Source organism: Ammospiza caudacuta, chromosome 11, assembly GCF_027887145.1.
Source record: "Ammospiza caudacuta isolate bAmmCau1 chromosome 11, bAmmCau1.pri, whole genome shotgun sequence".
NCBI classification, from domain to species: domain Eukaryota; kingdom Metazoa; phylum Chordata; class Aves; order Passeriformes; family Passerellidae; genus Ammospiza; species Ammospiza caudacuta.
The window spans coordinates 8,042,429-8,064,123 of NC_080603.1; the positions used below are offsets into that span (position 1 = coordinate 8,042,429).

At 51.7% G+C, this 21,695-nt stretch overlaps 1 protein-coding gene across 1 annotated transcript in view; it reads right to left on the reverse strand.

The window, feature by feature from the left end:
• Window positions 1-21,231, reverse strand: part of EPHB1 (EPH receptor B1) — a 70,502-nt gene extending 49,271 nt beyond the window's left edge. The window contains exon 1 of the mRNA XM_058812239.1: window positions 21,006-21,231. Within this exon, the coding sequence (XP_058668222.1) occupies window positions 21,006-21,063 (58 nt within the window). The 5' untranslated portion in view covers window positions 21,064-21,231. The remainder of the gene's footprint in view (window positions 1-21,005) is intronic.
• Between the last annotated feature and the right edge of the window lie 464 nt (window positions 21,232-21,695).

Here is a 21,695-nt window from a genome sequence, read left to right on the forward strand (position 1 = left end):
CCCTGCCCACCTGGGCACAGCGGGTACCTGGGGTGCTCTGCCATCAGGAGGGAGCTCAGTAAGTTCACTGGGAGAAGTCTCTGGGATCAGAGGCTCTGCTGGCCAGGCTGTGACAGCCCAACCCCTCATTAGGGAGAGAGGAGCTCTGCTACCGAGAGCTGAGCTCTCTTGGAGTGAAGAATCTTCAGCTGTATACAGTAGATTTTCTTTAATGGACACATTACTTTAAACTAAGCCTTCACCATCTGTTCCAGTCCCTAATTATCAATACAAAAACAAACGTCTACTCACAATTACACTCGTAACAAGTAAAGATGCCAGCAATTAGAATGCACCAGCTTCCCTGCACGGAGCAGCACATCCATCTGGGATGGCACTCTGAGATCCAGGCAGGCAGGGCTCGCTGCTGTCCCGGGCTCCCCACACCCTCCCAGGCAAACCTGGGCAGGGATGATGCCTGCGGCAGGATAAGCTGTGCCTCAGAGGAGTGAAGGATGGGCTGGCATCCTTCCAACAGCAGGGAAAAAATAAGTTTATTTGGGCGAGAATAGCCTTCATCTCACACCAGCTGATGCCGCCTTGCCAACCACTCTTCCCGCAGGATTGAAGCCTCTTCCAGAAAAACCTTCCTGAACTGGCCAAAATGAAGCAGAACTTATTGCCCAAAACTCCCAGCCTCAAACCCGTATTTCAGAGCTCTCAAGGGCAGGTTCTTGCCCATCATGCTGGGACAAGGTGTCACTGTTCCCTGGAAGGGGCGGGATCCGGCTGCAGGCAGACACACAAAGGGAGAGGGCCAACCCGTACTAACCCAACCTGACCGCGTTTTGACGCTGTTATCTGGACAGAAAGAGATACAACGACAAATTTTCTGCTCAGGGAGGCCACAAAGACACTTCTACAAGTGCATCACTCCTCAATAATTGCCTGGGGTCCCTCTCCCGAAGCAAGGAACAGCAGCTCTCTCCCTCCTGCACGAAGATAACGGCAGGAACCAGCCTAAGGCGCTCGAAAGCAAATGCTTGGGCATATGTAGAGAGACACAGGCTTGTCTAAGACAACCAAGAGGAAAAAGATAGAAATTAAGCAAAATAAGGAGAGAGGAGGCTTGATAACAACAGATGGGGAGAGGGAGATTTGGAAAGTATGCCAGCTGCTGGAAATAAGCCCCCCATGATACGTGGGGAGCAGGGAGGTGGGTGCTGATAGCTGAGCCTTTGGAGGGAGGGGAGATGGGAGGGCAGGGCACACAGGGCTCGGGTATGGGGGGGATAAAGGGTGCTCTCCACGGGTGGGAACCTCAGAGACCCATCCTGAGGTGCCTCAGTAAGTGTCAATGGGATCAGCACAAAATCCAGCGCCAGAGCACATCCCTGGGCACGCACAGCGTGGTTTTCTGAAGGGGAACAATAGCAAGACTTCTTTTCCATAAGGAAAGCACTATATTTTCCCCTCTATTTCATGCTCATAAATGCCAAGCTTGCTTCCTACCTCTTCCTACCCTTCCGAGAGCTTCAGCAGAATCAGCCCAAGGCGAACGCACAGCTTGGGAAGCTTCTGTCCAAGTTTGGTGACATTACCAGGGGAAGGGAATGACAGGGAAACAGCGCCAAGACGCTTTATTCTCGAGCCTGGTGCTAAATAACATTAACTGCTATGGTATCACAAGCTCTGCCTTCCCAGGGCTGCTGTGACTTCAAGCCATGTCCACGTGCAGGTGGCACTATGGCTTCCATCATCACCACCACTCCAGACACTCGTGGTGTGCATCACACCTCTCGATGCCAATGGAAGGAAAGTCCCACAGGTGCCAGCAGAATAATCAGAATTTAATTCTCACTGTTCCCATAGGTTAATTTATCCTCCACTCCACTCTGGTGAGATCTCACCTGCAGCACTGTGTCCAGCTCTGGAAGGACATGGGGCTGCTGGAGGGAATCCAGAGGAGGCCAAGAAGATACCTAGAGGGATGGAGCAGCTCTGCTACGAGTTAAGGCTGAGAGAATTGGGATTGCTCAGCCTGGAGAAGAGAAGGCTCTCATAGATAAAGAGGCTTCAAGAGAGCTGAAGAGAAACTGTGGAAAAGGACATGCAGTTACAGGACAATGAGGAATGGCTTTCCACTGACACAGAGTACATTTATGTTGCCTATTGGGAAGAAATCCTTCCCTGTGAGGGAGATGAGGCCCTTGCACATGTTGCCAAGAGCTGCTGTGGCTACCCCTGGACCCTGGAAGTGTCCAAGGCCAGGTTGGATGGGGCTTGGAGCAACCTGGGATAATGGAAGGTGTCCCTGGCCACAACAGCAGTCATGAACAATAGGAGCTTTAATGGTCCTACCCAAACCATTCTGGGATTCTGTGATTCCATGAAAGCATTCAAGCATACACTAGGAAGTTGCCTGAGCAATTCCAGGTTCCTCTCTATGACCACACTTCTAACCACAAGTCCAGGATTACCTGTGCAAGTTTTTAATATATCCTTAAATTTAGACTAAACTGGGAAAAAGCAGGAATACAGAATCCATACAGCTCTGCCACAAGGATTTAGGCAGTGAGCTGCTGGAGGCACATCCCACCCCAAATATCTCTTCTGCTGGGGGACTCCCCATTTGGTTCCTGCTTGTAACTGTGAGGGGAGCGCTGCCGTGCCGGAGCCAGCACAGCTCCTGCACATCAGGAATGCTGTGGCATCTCCCAGATGGTTTAATTACAGCACTGGAGCGGCAGCAAAGGTACGAGCAGGATCAGCCTCTCCCCTCCAACAAGAGCTGCTGCTCTTCACAGCTTCCTGAAAGCGCTGCCTTCCCCAAGCCACTTCCAGCATCTCTGCGCTTTCAATCAAAAATATTACAGCAACAACTAATTACGTCCCATCATTCCCAGGGCTCTCTGCCTTTAATGGTGCATTTTGCTGCTACACAGTGACGGTGGAACGGCTCTGGAAGTGCATAACGAGCTCTCCCCATCAATCTCCCGCGGGTTCGTTATGAAGGATTACCCACCGAGTAACAAACCCCGCCACGGAGGGGGAGGATGCACTAAACAACAACAAGTCAACACAAAATATTGCCTTCCTGCATTCTAAGGGTCTGTGCAAACCTCTCAGGAGAGAGGAGCAGCTGAGCCTGCTCTGCAAAGACATCCCAGCCATTGCCAGCATGAGGAGATCTGCGGTGGCCAAAAAGCCCCTCACTTCCAGCTGGAAAGGGAAGGAATTTCTGTCTATCAGGCGAGAAGGAGTGTGCTGTGTCAATTTGTGATGGGCTGCATTACGCTGTGGCTGCACAGCACAGTCCCAGCCTCCTCCGGGATCCCCCGTCAATGCCATGGATTTCAGCGAGCAATGAAGATGCATCGCAGCAGGGCAGGCGATAACTTAATGAAGCTCAGATTTGGGGGTGTTTGCTCAGCAACTACAGAACAACTTTATCAATAAAGCGCTGCCTGCTGCGCTGTGGGATGAAATGCTCTAATTGCAAGTGGCAAACGCTCCCCACATCGGGATACGCTAAATTGAAATGTGCTGCTTGATGTGCCTGAAAGCACCCAATCAAATACCTGCTTACATTTTTGCAAGAGTCCATGCATTCATACACATGCACGGCAAGAGAAAAACCCAAAGCAAAACCCCAGCCAAAAAAAGTTCAGGAGGTGATGCAAAGTCAGGACCATATGGACCAAGCCCCGTTTACAACTCTCACTCCACCTCCAGCCCCAGCATCTCCCCTCGGTTTCCAGGCTCCAAAGGGACTTGACCCAGCGTGGGTACGTGATGTTGGACAAGCTCAGATGAAGCCATACAATCCATTTATCATAATCCTACCGAGGAGAGAGACAGTAAATCAAAGAGACAACCAGCCTGCAAATAAATTACTGAGGGGAGGGAGAGGGGGAGAGGGATAGAGAGGAAGAGAGAGAGAACTGCAGAGGGAGAGATAAGGGAAAGGGAAGGAAATGACAGAGAATTACCAAAAAATGCATACATCACAGGAAAAAAACAAACAAAGGGGACCAAATCAAATGGAAAGATAAGAGAAAAAAGATAGGGCTTTCAATACCTTTTGTTTTCTAAATTGCAAACCTATTTTAGAAAATTTGGAAACAAGTTTTCAACTATCAGGAACTCATTTGCTCCTGTCATGACAGAATCAGTTGCTGATATCATACTTTTTATAATTGCACACAGGCCCTGGATACCCAAAATCCACACACACCATACACACAGGTCACTGTCCATACATCATCATTTACAGTTTGGCAACTCAAAGTCAAGCAGCACCCAGGGCTGAGACAGCACTTTAACAAACACCCTGTCCCCTCTCCCAACACAGACCCAGCCATGCCAAGGGCCCATTCAGGGCAGGCAGATGACGCAGCTGTCTTTCAGGAGAACATTTTCCAGAACAATGTCACTATGCATCTAAATCCCCATCCCTGTTTTCTCGAGGCTGGGCTGCCAGCAAACCTCTCAGAACGCCGCAGCCTGCCCCAGAAATCACCATATGTCAGGCTTGGCATGCAGCTCACTTCATCCTCCACAAGATGTGGAAGAGGAACTCAGCCAACCAGGGATGGGCAGAGGCTCTCCCAGAAACCTTAACCTCCAAAAATCTTTGTGCCTCAGAGAAGGTCCAGCTAAGTGGTGGAGGAGGTCTGGTTTGAAGGAAAGATCACTTAGGTTGGACAGAGCACTCATCTGCTCTTCAGCATCCGTGAGGTCAGCCCTCAGCAGCACAGGGCAAAGCAGATGAAGGCTGAAGGTCAGGTGCCTGAGGACACTCTGTCCCTCATCCAGGTAGTCAGATGGTTCCAGCACAGGCAGGGCACACCAGCCTCACATCACTGGACTCTCTGGGTGGAGACCAGCTGGCTTGGACACCCATTTCACTAGCTGAGAGAACAAGGAGGATCCAAAACCCCACCCATCATACGTCCTGGGGGAGCACCGAGTCTTGAGAATAATCCAAACATTGTTGGGTAATAACACCAACAACTTCCTGTTTTGAACTACTTTTCCATAGCTCACATCTTGCTCAACATCCAGTTACCCACATGGGCTGAATGTGGTGTGCTCCAGCCAGGTGAAATGGAAGCAAGGAGGTCACCCATAAGGACATTCTGCCAGGAGCTCCCCTCTTGGGTGTAGGGAACTTCATCACACTATCAGAAAGCAAGGAACTCCAAAAAGAGATAAAAAAATAATAAATACAAGCAGCCTTGAGATTTTGCAGACAAGGGCCATTTGAAGCCTAATGAGTTCTGTGGAAGTGGGCTCCTTATCAGCTGGGATTCCCCTGGAAATGAGAGCCTCTAAATACAGAATTAGTCATCTGAGAAGATAGAGCTGCCATAAACATCAATAGTATCTGCAATTACACGTGCTAGGATGAATTACAAGGACACACAGTCTTCATGCCTGGATCCACGGCACCAATGGGACTGCAGGGGATCTCCCAAGCAGCAGGCTCACATACGTCTTACAGGGGCACATGCTTGACTCCAAAGCCAACTTCCAGCGCTGGAGTACAGTGGGTGCACTGAGCTTTGGTGAATTCCTGTGCCAGACCTGTCCATGCCTTTATCCACAGCTCTCCTTCCCCGCTGGATTTATTTTGCCTTACTCGAGGGTAGCACCGCCTGTGAGGAAAACTCTAAAAATCAAAACATTTATCCTGCGTTTCCCTACACGCCTTTATCACATCTTTAGAGATTCAGGATGAGTCACTGTCTTGGACCACATTCTCCAGAAAAGCTTCACGTTTGCTACAAAACCAGGCATCTCATGGAGCCCTAAATGTGAAATGCCAGCCCAGCTGTCGGAGAGCCCTCGCACCCAGAGCCGCACCTGGCACCGTCCAGCTCCTATTTACTAGATCTTATTTTAAAATGTCACAGGGATTCTGCGTGAGCCACAAACATGACAGACTGCTCAGAGCAAGCACTGCCAGGGGATTTAAGCTTAGCACAGGCACAACTGTTCCCAGTGCATCCGAGGGCTTGGTGCTTCCCCAGTCACCAACACTTTTCACCCCAGCACAGCCCAGCTGCAGCCACACTGATCCTCTATTTTTTTAATGCAGCTTCGGACGTGTACTAAAGCCTTCTGGGGGGCTAGCCAAAAATTTCACTAGTAAGTAAGAACTAAAAAACAGCGTTTCTGGTCCACCCACGCACAGGGGATCTCAGGGGGAGAAGAGGGAAAGCAGCAGGGTGAGTGTGGAATCGCACCGGGATGCTCTGGCTGCGCTGGGGATGACGAGCGATCTGCAGCTGCGGGAGCAGAGCCCTCAAGGAGAGGAGGTGGAAATATTGAACCTCAAACGGAGCAAGCTGCAAAAGCGCCGCCCCCCAGCCCGGCGCCGGCCGTGCCAAGCGTCATCTCCCCGGCTTCTGCACCATATGGAGTCAGCTCCGAGTGCAAACGAGGCAAAGAGCAATAAATCTGCACCACCACAGCAGCACGCGGCTGCCGGCAGCGCAGGGAAGCTCCGTCAGGACACGGATGGGATGGGGGAAGGCTCTGCCTGCAGCCCTGAGAATGCCTTGGTGGGGAAGCCCATCACCCACTCAATCCCCACCAACAAAAAGGGACGTGGCAAAGCCAATCGGTCCATTGGAAAGGGCAGAGCACCCATCAGCAGACCCTGCTGGGTTCTTTGCTCTGGCTCCACATACAAATGTCCTGGAATTCTCAAAATGCGCTGGAAACTCATCCTGGGCTCTCCCAGCTTTGCCTTTTTTTCTTCTTCTTCTTCTCCACTTTTAGATTTAGACAAAACAAGCATCAGCCAGGATCTGTAACCATCCTGCAACCTATCCAAAAATCTTTCCTATCAGTCTGAGCCGCCTTTAGCTATGTACACACACAGCTGGTCTGGTGAGTGTTTTTTGCTGAGATTTCCAAACACCCATTCACACAAGGTGACAGCTCCACAGGCCAGTGGGGCTGGGTTAAATCCTTGACTAAATTCACCAACAACAATGAGCAACTGTAATCACCTTGGAAGACTCTATTCATCAACAAGGGTTCAGGACCCTTTGCTGTAAGCTCATGGTGCATCATCCAAATGGTGCCAGAAGCAGTGGGCAAACAGCTGCCTGCCCCCCAGCTCGTGCCAGCACAGAGACAGCACCAGGGATCCCTCCATGCCAGGAGCCTCTTCTGTGAGAAGGGAAGAAACACAAGCACTACTCTAAGTCAAGCTTAAATCACAAGATTTTGCTCAGCGCCATTCTTAGGCCGAGCTTATCCTGCAAGCTGCAGTGCCCAGCTGAGCTGCACAGGCACAGGTCCCACAGGCCCTGGGGGTGAGGAAGGGGAGGAGGAAGAGGAGGATGCTGGCAGGAGGTGCCACTTGGCAGGCAGCCTGCCTGGCACACCCCTGCCTCCAGCCCCAGCGCCTGCGCAAGCTGGGAAAAGGCTCCAGCATGAGGACGGCCATCTGCGTGCCGGGAGCCGCGCCAAAGCCGGTTCAGGGATTAGTTCTCCCCCTCCTCCTCAGGACAGCCTCCTGCCCAAATGCTGACTTTACAGACGGGTGACACCTCACCAAAAAACTTCAGCACAACTGCAGGAGGTAACCAAGGAGAAGTCCCCCAGTCACTGACCAGAGCCCAGGAGGTGCCTGCGACCTGCTGCAGGTGAGGGATGGTCCTGGCACAGCCAGAACAGCTCCATTTCATGCAACACCAGCTCTGCTCATTTTTAAAGCATTGCTGGTTGATTATAAAGTTCCCCTGAAGCTCATCTCCATACCCACCTCTTCTCCTGATGACGGTGACCCATCCTCCCTGATTGTGGTTTCCTTGCTGAAATAAATCACTTTAAGTGCACATTGTGCTCAGGGTCTCATTACTGTTCATCATCTTCTGCGCAACAGAGCTGTCACATCCTCGCAAACTCTGTCACCTGGGCGACACAGGAGCCATTTGGGAGGGCAGGCAGGTGGGAAGAAAGCACCCTGGGCTTGACAGGGTACCAGCTTCCCATTCCCCTCATCTGCAGTGTTTGAATAGTGGGCTTGCAGCCCTCATGGTACAAAAGCTCAGGAGGACAAAAGCAAGAAGGAGCAACACGTGTCCAAGATGGGATCAGTGCGCCAAGGCCCCAGATGGATGGCAGCAGGAGTGGCACAAGCACCTTGATGGCCAAGAGGGCTTTCCTTCAGCAAGTTATGTCCCTGCTAGAAAACCTCCTCCAAAAGAAGTGGACTCTCCTTCCCTAGTTTAGAGGAGAAACATCCAAAGAAGGGAAGGAGGAAGAGCCAGGCACAGGGGCAGCAAGACAGTCACCAATCCTTCTCCAGGTGGATTTTAGGCAGCACCATGCTCACCTGTGATGAGCTGCCTCATCACAAATGGGTGCTTACAACTCCACAAGGTTGCTCCAGATCAATCCAGAACAGAAGACTGGGTCATGCTGCACACAGTAAATTAAAAGTTCTTTGCCAAAACCCCACAAGGACCCACCAGACAACAGCAACACAAAGGCACTGTTTGCCCATCACATCATTTTTGAAAGGCAAACACTCAGAAGGAGAGAAAGGGAGTGATTAAGGCTGCTGCTAATCTTGGGAGTGTCCACAAAGATGGGTCTGCGGGGTTTTTATCAAGGACAGAGTATAAGGGTCTCAGCCCTCACAGAACCACCCAGATGGGCAGTGGTCCTGTGAGGGCTGAGACCAGGAATGAAAGGCCAACTCACACAGCCAGGAAGAAGCTGCTCACGCATAGCCATGTGGCCAACTCCTGCATCCCTGTGCATCAGCACAGCTCCCTGGGGAAAGAGGCTGTTTCACAGCCTGATGTCTGGGAGTCTGCAAAGGTTTGGGTTTCCCACCACGTACTCAACACCTACAAATATCCTGGAGTGCAGCTGTGGAGAAGACACACTGCTCTCACACTTCCCTCAAGTTCAACATTTGTACTTCTCTAAAATTCTTCATCTCACTCATCCCATCACACCTTCACAGGAAAACACCTCTCACTGCTCTGGTGACCAGGGCAGGAGAAGATCCCCAGAAATGTAAGCAGGAGAAAAACCCCACAGATGCGGCAGGAGAAGACCCCCAGACACGTCATCCATCAGTGCCAGGAAGGGTTCCCCAGGTGGTCCCTGGGGCTCTGCTCAGCTCTCCCAGCAGCCCAGGCATCCTGCTGCAGGCTGGGGACCCCTGTGCCCCCTGCTCGCCCAGGGCACTCGCACACATGTTCGCACACGCCGGCACGGAGCGGGAGGGGAAGCCGGGCTGCAGGAATAACACAGGCACACAAACAAAAGAGCACAAGCCATTAATCTGGGTGAACCAGAGGAAATGAAATCATTATGTCTGCAGCTACAACATCCCGAGGAACAAATTTCCTGCCTGGATAATAAATGGATTCTTTTGTTTCACATTGGCCCCAACCACGTGACTCTCTTGGCCTATTCCTCATCCAAAACATCTTGCTGTATAAATACCCAGACGGGTTTGAATTTCAGCTGCTAAAAATATGTTTTAATTATAATAATATATAATAATAATAATAACAAAAAAAATCTGGATCTACAGGCTCCCCTCGCCTCCTAAACAACCTCTGAAGACTTTCCAGCAGGCAGGCAAGCAAACAAAAAGTCCCAAATTGCCAAAAAAAGCTGAACAGTACAAATGCAGTCTTTAAAAAATGACTGAGGCACCTGAAAGCAGCTCCAGGTTAATGCTTGCAATAAATAATCCCTGCCAGAAAGAAAAATGACGGGTGCATGAAGATTTGAAGCACGATGGCCCAGAAGTATCTGCTAAGCACCTCCCAGCAGCGGGAGGGGACCAAAGCCACAAGGCACATCAATGACAGCTCCAACTTTGGGGCCGTGCAGCTTTTCTTCTGAGCCAGGTTTTCTTCTGGTGGCTCACTAGGGCTTGGGATTTATCCATTGCATGGATGGGGGGAATGCAAGATCTGGCCTCCTCTGGCTTGGCAAGGTGCTCCTCAGCTGCAGGAGTCTCCAGGGATGCAGACCTTGAAGAGAGCTGTGTGAATGACTGGTTCCAACTGTTCCTTTAATCTGCAACTCCATCACATCATTCACTTAAAACCACTTTTGCATCTAATTGCATATTTTGCTTCTGCTTTCAGCTTCTTTTTGCTCGCCTTCCCAGCTTCACCAACACATTGCAAGCACTGCAACAAGTTTCAGAACAAGAAGCGGTTTTGAAGCCAAACATCAAAGCGCCTTGGTCTTGCACAAAGTCTAAATTGTTTGGATGTCAAAGAGAGACCTCCACACAGGGAAACAAGCTCAAAAATTCCCTCCAGCTAGCAGGCAGCCATGGGAAGAAAATCCAATCAAGCCCACCATGCTCACCCACTGCTCCTACTCGGGGTTGAACTTGTTCTCCATCATCCCAAACATCCCAGCACCCAATGACTTCTCTTCAATTCCACACACACACAGAGGAAACCTCTGGTGCATCACACCAGCAGAACCTCAATTTTGTTTTCCTTTTAGGATCATCTTTAATTCCAATTATATTTTGGATGCTAGGGAAAGCATACAAGAACAGTTGCTGCCTCATTTCTATTGCTTATCGCCGCTGTTACTTCAAGGAAGGGGAGGAGGAGAAAAAAAGAAAGGGGAAAAAAACCCCCAGTCCTTGGAAACTAAATATTTACACACCCACATAAGCTAATCCCAGCAGATCCAAGGGTGGGAAGCCTATTTAAAAAACATCCCTAATTACTTTCCCATTTTAAAGGGAATAATCTGGCCATTAGCTCGAATGCTTTACTTAAGTAATCACTTATTTTTCAAGAGGAATAATCTGCTGGTGTTTGCACAGACAGGACAGGGGACTGAGAAACCATTTTTATACCCTTTCCTCAGGTACAGCTGCTAAGAGCCAAGTGACACGGAGGGGCTGATGGAACCGAGGGGAGTCAGGAACTCAACATATGCCACCCTTGGGAGGCCACCCCTGGAACACGGACAGAGCCACCTCATGCCCTGACACCTTGCTGGTCCCTGCATTGCACCACAAGGAATCTGTTGGGAAAAGGGGGGATTCTCAGGGCAAAATGGGAAAGAAAAATGGGAACAGACACCAAACACCTCAAAAAGCCACCAGTCCCCTCACAGAGATGCTCTGGCAAATGCCCCCATCCCTCCCAGCAGTGCCAGGAGCAGGGAAACATAGCAGGTTGATACTGCAAAACACTGATCTATCAAGAGCATCTTTCTGTCCCTTTTTGCTGATGTATTAACAAAACATTCTCTTATCAGAAGATAAAGTGGTTTCTGCTGGAAAAAAAATGTCAGTAATCCAGACATAGGGATATATTGAAGGATTCCTAACAGCAAAGCAAAGAGCAGCAATTTGCTAATTGGCTGCTGAAGGAAAGGGCTGGAACCCTGAGGATGGGCAGAGGTTTGATTATAAGACACGCACGGTGGATCATTTAGAAAGATAAAACCGCGCTCGCTCTGCCACAGCCAGCTATTAAAAGTGGAGAATGTTATTTCAGGTAATAAAGAGCAGGACCTGAGGACCAGCCTGGGAATTCAAATTTACAACTTGTATCAAATTCATCTGCTGTAAAACTCCACCTAGTTTATAAGTTTTTCACCAACTTCATAAAACATGTTTTATTATTATTGTTTTCTGACTCTCCTGCCTTAATAAAATTCCTCTCCCAGCCTGTGTGGGTGTTGCATTATAAACATTTGCACTTTGATTCATTCAAGACTGCAGAAAGCTTTCAAGGTAACCTATTAGGAATACTTTAAATGGTTCAAAGACATCCCAGTTTCCCCTGAATGCTGCAAAGCTTTAAAGAACAAAATAAAAACGTGCCTTGCTGCAAACCACCCCCAAAAATCTACTGGGCTGGTGGCTCAGGGGATGGGAGTGACCACATAGGTCAGTGAGGAGGGGTCCAGAGTGGGAAAACACACGAGTTATCAGGGCACAGGCTAAGGTAGGCACCCACCCATCACTCCCAAAGCCCTCTCACCAGGGAGCTGGAGGGACTTACTAACAAAAGATTCTCCTGGGGATGATGTGAGTGCATCCCACTGGCAGGAGGCAGGCAGACCACTTTTGGGGATGCTGCTGAGTGGTTCCCACTGGTGGGAGGCAGCTGGACTGTTTTTAGGGATGCTGCCAAGTGGTTCCCACTGGTGGGAGGCAGCCAGACCATCTTCCCACAAGTTAAGGAGCCAACCATACAAAAGCAGGGATTTCCTCAGCCCTGGCAAGCAGAGCCCAGCGCTGGCACACAAAGCAGGGCTGGAAGGAGCATCCTTCTCCAAGCAGCCCTTTTCTCCTGCCTCAGCCACAGCCCAGTGAAGCTAAGGAGCAGCTTTCCATGGCTTTGAGCAGCTCTGAGCAGCCTCCCTGCCGTGGGCACGCAGCAGTGCCGCCAGCGCGGCAATAACCCACGCGCGGCAATAACCCACGCGCGGCACGAGAATAAAAGCTGAGTTTTAGAGGGATGCTGAACACAATGAGCTCGTGCCCTGAGAGCTCCCAGCAGCCACCTCCTCCCCTCCACTGAGTTAGCTGCAGCATCCAGGGGTCAGGGGGCACTGCCAGCCCATGGACAGAGCATGGGAGGGCTCAGCCTGAGCTGGGTGCAAAGAAAAAGGCACTGATGCCTTTAATTCCTGCACAGCTGCTGCTTTTCTCTGCTTGACTGAGCAAGAGAGAGGTTACCTGGCACCATGCCCATGGCTCAAGGAGCCACACACCCCTCCCCAGGAAACACAGTACAGAACTGATCCCCCTTTATTTCATTGCACCAGAAATTACCACCGTACAGTCCATCTCTGGTCACAATAACCTCATTGTATGTGACTTCCCAGTGCCTCTGTTTAGAGTCTGATGGCCTCAAACATCTTAGACCCCCACCAGCAATTTCAGGTCAAAAAGCAAAGCACAGGCAGTAAAGGCCAGGAGATTCACCCACTTGTGTGGAGCTTCAGCCAAACTCCACAGGCTGGGGAAGAGCTCTGTGCTCCAGGTTCACTTGCAGCCAGGTCATGCCTATAATTTCCAGGACTAAATAAAAATTGCTTTAAAAATAATCACAGCAGAAGAGCAGGGATGGAGTGGCCACGTGGTGAGGGCACACACCTATGGAGCAGCCTCTCCAGCTCCATGGGCACATCATGGGAGGGAAAGGTCCTGGACTAGTCAAAACCATTACAAGAAGCACTTCTGACAGTACAATTGTGACAATTTTGTTACTTCCAAACACATTTGTTTCAAATGAAAAGCAAAGCCAGCATCAAACGGAGCACTGCAAGAGCATCCCACTCGTGCTCTCCCCCTACACGTCCATCCTGTCCCTTGGGCATTTGGAAATAAGAAACTACAGATTTCTGGTGAAAATACCAAGGTCAGCCCCAGAGTGCCTCCAGCACATCAGGCTGTCTCCCTCTCAGTTTCCCCCATTCAGAGGGCAGGAATGCCCAGAGCAGCCCCCCACAGCCAGCCCCATTCTCCTCCTGCCCCCTGAGGACAGTGTTTCCCTTTTAACTCTTCTGCTGAGTTCCCAGTTTTCCTGGGGAAGATGTAATTCACATCCCTCTGCCTGTTCCACAGTGATTTAATGTCTTTTGAGCAAAATGCAATTATCCTCATATCAACAGGGCCCTAGTGAGGATGATAATGAGGCAGCTCCAACCCCGCAGCTACGGAAGTGGCTGAAGCCAGCGGAGGCCTCCAGTAATCAAAGGCCCATCCCTGGCCTCTGATTGCTGAAAAAGAAATGAAAAACCTCCATAAAACTTCAAACACGGCCCTTCCCTGCTCCATCCCTCCACCCTTGGCGTGGTTTTAGCAGCAGGAGACAAGTGACAAACAGCAGCTCTGGGTACCCCCAAGTTCATCACAGCCTCCTGCATCTTGGGTGTCACCTGCCAGGTCACCTATGGCAGAGAGGGAGCACAGGGGGGCATCAACCTACTGCTCAAAGCAGCCCTGTCTGCCCAGGTTTTGGGGCTCAAGAAGCACCCTCCACCCTGACTTGAAGGTGACTTGACCAGGACACACAAATAAAGGTGTCCCCCTGCTCTGTGGTACTCACATGCCCTCTGGATGGAGAGAAGCAGAGAAAAGAATGAGCAAAACAATTCTTATTTGCTGCTCCTGTGTTTTTGAACATGTGGAATTTATTGGAAGATTATTTACCAGAAGGGATTGCTTGATTGAATTCTGGTGGACATTGTTTATGTTAATTAGCCTGTCAGGTCCAAGCTGTGTCAACTTTCTTCAGTTTAATATAGTTCTTATTAGTGTCATACAGTGTAAAATAGCTATAGTATAATATAGTATAATAAAGTAATTAATTAGCCTTCTGATATCATGGATTTCTGCACATCATTCTTCCCAGACATTGGGTTTGCCCTGTTGTAAATACAATTCTGCTGAGGAAAGATGTGGGTGTGCAACAGGTCTTGGGCTTTGCAGGACTTCAGAGGCTTCCTGAGAGACAGCAGAGCCAGGAGCAGGGAGCATCCAGTGGGCTGAGCTGCTCATCCTCTCATAAAAATAATATATAGGCAGGCAAAGACACCAAAACCTGGCTGTGCTTGGAGCAATCCAAGGAAAATGCTGGTTGGGTTTGAATTATCCAAAGCTTGGTTCCCAGTTGCTGTTGGGAATGTGGCACAATGGGTACCAGTGCATTGGAAAAGCAGGTGGGATGAGAGAAGGGTTTTTGAGGAGAGAGTATCATAAAACAATCCTTTGAAGTAGTGATGAAACCCCCATCAAGGATGGCAGGAAACAGCCTGGAAGTGAGGATTTCCACAGCCCCTTGCCTATTCCCACCCTCCACTTTTACTCATTGCATAACAAAATAAAGCTTCATCAGCTCCAACCACCAGTAACCCTGACTGGATGCATCCCCAGATAATAAACATTTCCTTCACCAACTAATGAGCACATACCTGAGGCTCCACTGATGCCTAATTACTTGGCCTGGATATTTCAAAATTTTAAATAAACAAATAAATAAATGAAATCCTAGAATCCCAGAATGGTTTGTGTTGGGAGAAACCTTAAAGATCATCTCGTTCCAACCCCTTGCTATGGGCAGGGACAACTTCCACTAGATCTTAGTAATAACCTAAATAACCTTAATACTGTTAAAAATTGCCAAGATTAATTTAATACCATTTTTTTTTCTCTCCCCATGCAGAAAGGCCTAGGAAGGACTCAGTCTGCTTATTAAGGGGAATGACTGAGAAGAGGAAAAAAAGGAAATAAACACTCATCAATTAACTAGAACCAATTTTAACCCTCACCTCCTCTAACTGCTTTCCATGACCATCCATTGTGACCTAAGTGCACAATATGGAGATGTCCACCAAGGGATGCTCCAGGACTCCTTTCCTCCCAAACCAAGAGCATCCCTGGTTTAAGTTGGAAGAAGTGAGGCTGAAGGACATTCATCTTCCTTGTCCAGGGCTCAGCACAAGCCCCTTCCCCTTTGAACTGTTGCCTCTGTGATTTTTCACTGCGGGGCTCCCAGCAGGAACTTATTAAAGCCAGACCAAAGCACGTCTTGCTTTAATAGTAATTAGGTCACCCTGGGTTGTGGGCTTAGCAGGCAAAACTATAATTATTTAGAAACATCAAGTTTAAATGCCAAAGAATCTTAATGGAGCTGAGCTAATTAACCAATTTCAACTAAGTAACTGATTAGCTTAAAAAGAAAAAAAAGATAAATCAATGATCATAGACAACAACATTTTCCTTTAACAGCCTTTCTTGCAGCAATTCTCAATTGCACAAACTGAGCCCAACAACCCCTGCTAACCAAATATTATTGTAATTAAATATTCAGCAGAAAGCCTCTTCAATTATTCAGAAGACTGATAACACTTGGGTTATAATTGGGGTGGTGGGAGAGGTTTCCAGAAGCAGGGATTGCGCGCACCACCCAGCTCCGGTGGCTGACGCAAACCCAGGGCTCGTGGCATCAGCACAGGGCACCCCTCCCGTGCCTGGAACCAACCTGGGGGCAGAAACGTGAGCAAACAGACCAGATGGTGCACAGGCTCTCTGCATTCCTGCTATTAGAGCAGAAATTTAGGGGACTAATGGCCAGTTTCCAGGTTTCACACCGTTTTCCAGCGGTAGCGTTATTCCCCTGACAGAGGGCTGGGATGAAAAGCAGGCCCTGGTGTATCATTATAATTCACTAAGCAGCATTACCATAGGAAATTACAAATTAGCTTTTCAGCAAAGGATACGGACGTATTTAGATTAGCCATAGAGAAACTACAGAACCTTCCAGCCCATTCATCAAAGCTCTTGTAGCTCCAACTTTCAGGGAAATGAAACAATAATAAATATTGAGCAGGGAAAGTTAATCTCCCCTGAATGCACTTCAATAATTCAAAAGTTGTGAGAAATAAATAAATAGAGCACAGATCCTTTCGTGCCTACAAAACACGTGTCCTGTTTTTCTCACTATTTCTCATGATGTGACTTGATGGGAAAATGGATGGTGACCAAAATAAAAGAGCTCCAAAAACTCAGCTGTGGCTGTGAGCAACATTTACAGGGAAGGAGGGAGCCCATCCACGCTTGCCATTTATCTGGAAAGCCATGGAGGTGATTTGGGCAAGAGTTTGCTCCCATTATCCCTAAGGAAAAGGCTGTGCTGCCTCTACCTGCTGTGTGTCTGTTCCCTTCCCTGCACACTCCAGGCAGCCTCTCAAGCTGCTCATTTTTGGAATGTCTGTGGGTTTACCCCTAAAAGCTGAACAATGCAATAACCAGCTCAGGGTCCATAACCACCCAAGGTCCCAGCTCTTTCCTGACACTACTCTGCCATCACTCCATCCTTTTCCACACCCTTCTGCTCTCACACCAACCTGGGACCTCTGTAAGCAACATTCACTCCAACCTTCTACCATTCCAGAAGGAGATTCCTTCCCAAATTGCCACCCAGCCAACATCCAACCTTAACATTTGCCTTGCCCAGGTATTGTGTGCATCAACCCTTAATAGCTCTGTTTGCAGCAGAACAAGGTCAAATTGAAATGCGCTTTCAAATCTTAGGGAATATTTGGGGAAAGCATTCCATCACACAACCCCAAGTATTTACCCAGCCTTGCTGTGCTGTTAAATGGCTCCTCACACCAACACTGTCTGTTTGGAGGGAACAAAGCACCACAGTTTGGGGTTCCTGCAGGAAGCTCTTTCCATGTGTGCTGATCTTGGGGTACCCCCAGCTGGGAGAGATAAAAAAGCCCCCTGGAGCTGGCTGGACGCAGCCAGTGCAGGGCACACACACCAGAGGAGCCTCAGCCTTGCTCTGAGCATCACCTCATCAGCCTCATCCCACAGCACTCCCACTGCACCAGCACTGGGTCTCTGAGACTTTGCTGACCAGATCAGCATTAAGTTACCCACTGCCCAAGGTACCACTTCCCCCTTTTCATCAAATCTGAGCATTTCTTTAGCTCACAGAACCCACCTCTGCTAGAAACATCTATTACTCAGCACCACAGCCTGGATCCAGACAAACGTATTTGGCCTCTTTCATCATCCAATATCTGTATTTTCTTCTGATTTCTAAGACCAATGGAAGGGTTTTATCCTATCCTGTTGTGTCAGGAGCTGCACCCAAGATGGGTTAGAGGAGACCTAGCAAACCTGGCAGTTCACGGCACAGCAGTCAGGGATGCTTAACACACAGGAGAACATGCAGCACTCCAATATCCAAAAGAACAGGAAAACACAATCCCCACCTTGTCCATGAGCAGAGATACTGGAAGTTAGTCAAAAAAAAAAAAAAATTAAAAAGGAAAAAAAGGCAACATAAGCACCTGCAGCATCAAGCCCCTTTTCCATGACTTGACAAAACACCTTCTCTTCAGGCTCACAAGATCTGGGCATCATCATGCCAGGAATAAGGGTTCCCCCTTAGGACTTTCTTTTTCCCCTCAATTAGTTTGAGCAAAGAAAGCAAGAGTACCCAGACAGCTGAACAGTAGCACTCGCAAATTCCCATGAAGGTGACCACCTGCACTTGCAAATTCCCTCCTGAAGACTTATTTCTGGCTTCTCCTTGAGAAGGGCTCCGCGCGGGGTGGAGCAGCTGGGCAGAGGTGGGAGCCCACAGGGTGCTCAGGGAAGCTCCTGCTCGGCACAGGCCCCGCTCGGGCGCCTGGCAGAAGCACAGGAAGCCCAAAGGATGCCTGCAACAGATGTGTGCATGCTGAGCCAACAGGGAGGAGAGCAGAGCACGGCAGGCAGGGAGCATGGAGCACAGAGCACGAACCAGGGACGTCGCTCTCCAGCCAGACCCCATCCCTGTTCCTCTCCCAGGCAGCAGCTCTGAAGCTGGTGGATAAGCAGGGCAAGAAAACTAAGCTGGATTCACCAGCCCCAAGCAGAGCTTTTCACCTCCCTCCTGTGCTCTGCTTACCGTGATGCTGCAAGCACAGAGAGAAAAACCTGGGTTTTAAAAGAGCAGGCGCGAGGCAGGGAGATCCTGGAGAGGCGAGCAGGCCAGGCAGGTGAAACAGAGCAGGTGGAGGAGCTGCACCGAAATGGTCACCAGCCCCATCTGACCTACAGACAGCTCCAAGCCGAGTTAAAACATGTAATGTCAGCCCATTACCACCCTCTCTATATGCTAAATGGATTATATTTGGTTCAGCTAACACGAGAGAGAGAGCACGAGAGCGGCTCTTGAGTGATTGCAGGCTGTGGGAGAGACAGGGTATTTGGTGCTGTCATCCTCTCACATCCTTCTTCCTCTTTGCAAGGCACAAAAAAAAATTTTAATTACTACAAATGTCCAGGTGTCCAGCAGAAAAGGGTCAGCTAAGCCACAGGATTTAGTAAAAAATCAAGGAACCATAAAAAAAGTCAGGTAATGACTCTATAACATCCAGGTTCGCACGCCACAGGCAATGAGTTAGCAAGGTTTTATGGAGAACAACGAGGGTGGCTTGGAGGCAGCCCGTGCCCTGACTCCAGCTGCATCCTCCTCCTCCTCCAGCCGGGTCCAGACCCCCACATGCCTCCCCCACCATCACAGGAAAAAGACTTTTTGTCTGGTTGGCTGATTTGGGATGCAGGGAGCCATGCCTGGCTCGGCTGCCTCTGCAGCCCCGGGCAGAGCAGGGCACCAGCCGTGGCTGTCAGAGAGGGCTCCTGGCTAATCCAGCCTCGCCGATGCACCAGGGGAAAGCCAGACCCCAGGGCAGGGCAGGTCCTACGACACACTTCAGATCCATTAGAGAAAACCATGTTTCAATCTAGCAAATTCAACCTCTGAATCAAGAGATCCAGTAAGATTTCAATAAACCCCATAAAAAGGCATTTTCTTTATACAAGCACATCATTAGACTCTCGCCTGAACTCCAAACCGGATTCGATTGCTCTACCTCAGAAATCCCCCATACAAAATTTTCCCTGAAATCTGAGATCTCTCCTAGGATACTACTTTACTATCCAAGCAACTTCCTGAGCAGAGCAGAAATATCACCACTCCTCGACACCTTGGGTCCTGGGCAGGGACACTGACTGTGCCAGTGCTGCCGGGGAGAGCCGGGCAAGCTGGGGAACACCCTGGGTGACACCCACGAGTGTCCCCAAAGCAGGAGGGAGCCCAAGTCTCCCGTGCAGCCGCAATTCCAGCAGTGCCTCAAGCCGCTGTCGCTGCCAGCCAGGCTCTGCTAACAGGTCTCGCCTCTTCACGTGCGGCGAGCAAACCGCGCTCGCTGCATCACGCTCCAGCATGGCACCAGCACTCCCACCGCCAGCTATTCCCGCAGAGATGCCATGAAGCACGAAAGGAAAACACGTGTGCCAGCCAAAAGCCAGCGGGAAGGGGATGCTGCATGGAGCGGGCCTGCCCGCCGCGATCCGGCAGCCGTGCTTGCGAGCGGAGAGGAGCTGCGGCCGAGCCCCAGCGGAGCAGCATTCCAGCTCCCGAACCAGCTCCTCGCTGCCGGAGCTGAGCCGGACTCTCCTGCCACCAGCTTCCAGCCATACTCACATTAAACCCCCCCAGGAGGGCCCAGCCCCGGCAGATTTGAGACCCCGAGCATCATCTCCCGCACCCCGCCTCTCGCTGCTCACAACCCCGGGGCTGCACCACGTCCCCTGCCCGCAGCCACCGCTCCGCCGCTGGGCAGCCCCTGCCGCGAGCTGCTGCTGTACCAGCAAAAAAGGTGGCAGCGGCAAAATAAAGAGAAAAAAAAAAATCGAAGCGATACTTCAAGAGCCGTGCTGGACACGGAGCAGCGACACGGCACCAAGGCTGGGACGGGCTGGGCTGGCTGTCCCACCAGGCCGACCGCCCGCAGCCTGGCTCTGGGCTGCAGGCACCTTCCTGCTGCCCAGCAAACCCCACGACCAAGCGGGAGATGGGGAAAAGATCCCAGCGCAGTGCCACGGACCGTGCTGAGAGAACGAGCACGCACCTGCTCCGTGGCTCCATGGCCGGGGAAAGCGTCCCCGGGCTCAGTTCATCCCCAGAAACGGAGACCACCTGCCCACGGCTCCCGGCGCATCCATCCCCCGCCGGGGCTGCGAGCAGGAGGCGGGTGGGCAGAGGCGGCTCCGCGCACCGCCACAGCCCCCGGAGGCAGCCCCACGAAGCCGGGGAGACCCAGACGGGACTCCGAAGACGGCCCCACCGCGGCCCCGGGGACCAGAAGGGACCTCGGAGGTGACCCCAGCGCGGCGCCGGGCAGGGCTCCGCAGGGAAGGGGAGCCGAGCCGGAGCTCCCCCGACGCGGATGCGGGCGGGTTTTCTCCTCCATCCCCGGCCCCCCTCCCGAGGGCACGGGCTGCCAGTGCCGCCCGCGGGCCGGGGAACTCGGGCTGGCACAAGAGGCCGGGGCCACGGGGCCAGGATCCAGCCCGGTACCCGTGCCTTACGGCGGGGGAGTCGCTCCCTGCCTGCTCCCCAGCCGCAGACGTCGTGGGCGGCGCAGAGACCCTCGGCTCAGCATCCCACTCGCTCCCGGTAGTCCCGGTCGCCGCTCACCTTCCACGGCGGCCGCGGCGGCGGCCAGGCAGAGCAGCACCACCAGATCCGCAGCCATCGCCTCCTCGGGCCCCGCAGGCGTCAGCCGCTACCGGCGGGCGGCCGTGAGCGGGCATGGGGGGTGCGTCCGCGGGCCGGGTGGCTCCGGGGCAGGGCGGGCCGGGGCCGCGGACGGGACGGGCCGGTGGCGGTGCCGGTGCCGCTGCCCGCCCGCCCGGGTCACATCGCCGCCGCGAGTGGCGCGCGCGGCCACGCCGCCGCCGGCCCCCGCCGCCGCCCGGTCCCGCCCCCGCCGCCGCCCCGCCAATCCCCGCGCCCGCTCGGCCACGCCCCCGCCACAGCCCCGCCAATCCCCGCGCCGCTCCCCGCCTCGGCCACGCCCCCATGCTCCGCGAGCGCCCGTGCGAAGGGGGACGGCGCCCCCTGGCGGCCATGGCCGCCCCTCACGCCGTGCCTCCCCTCAGCGGCACCCGCGACGGGGCGGACCCGGACCCCGCGGAGCCGGGACGGGCGGCGACAGCAGCGGGGACGCATCGGAGAGATCACAGCGCCGCAATCCCGCTCCCCTCTCTCACCCCCAAAAGGAATCTGGAGCGAACTCACGGCCCCACAGAGACAGAGCCCCTGTTCCCAGCCGCCCCCAACGTGGCCGCTCCCTTCAGGCTCAGACACCGCAGGCGCAGGGGTCGG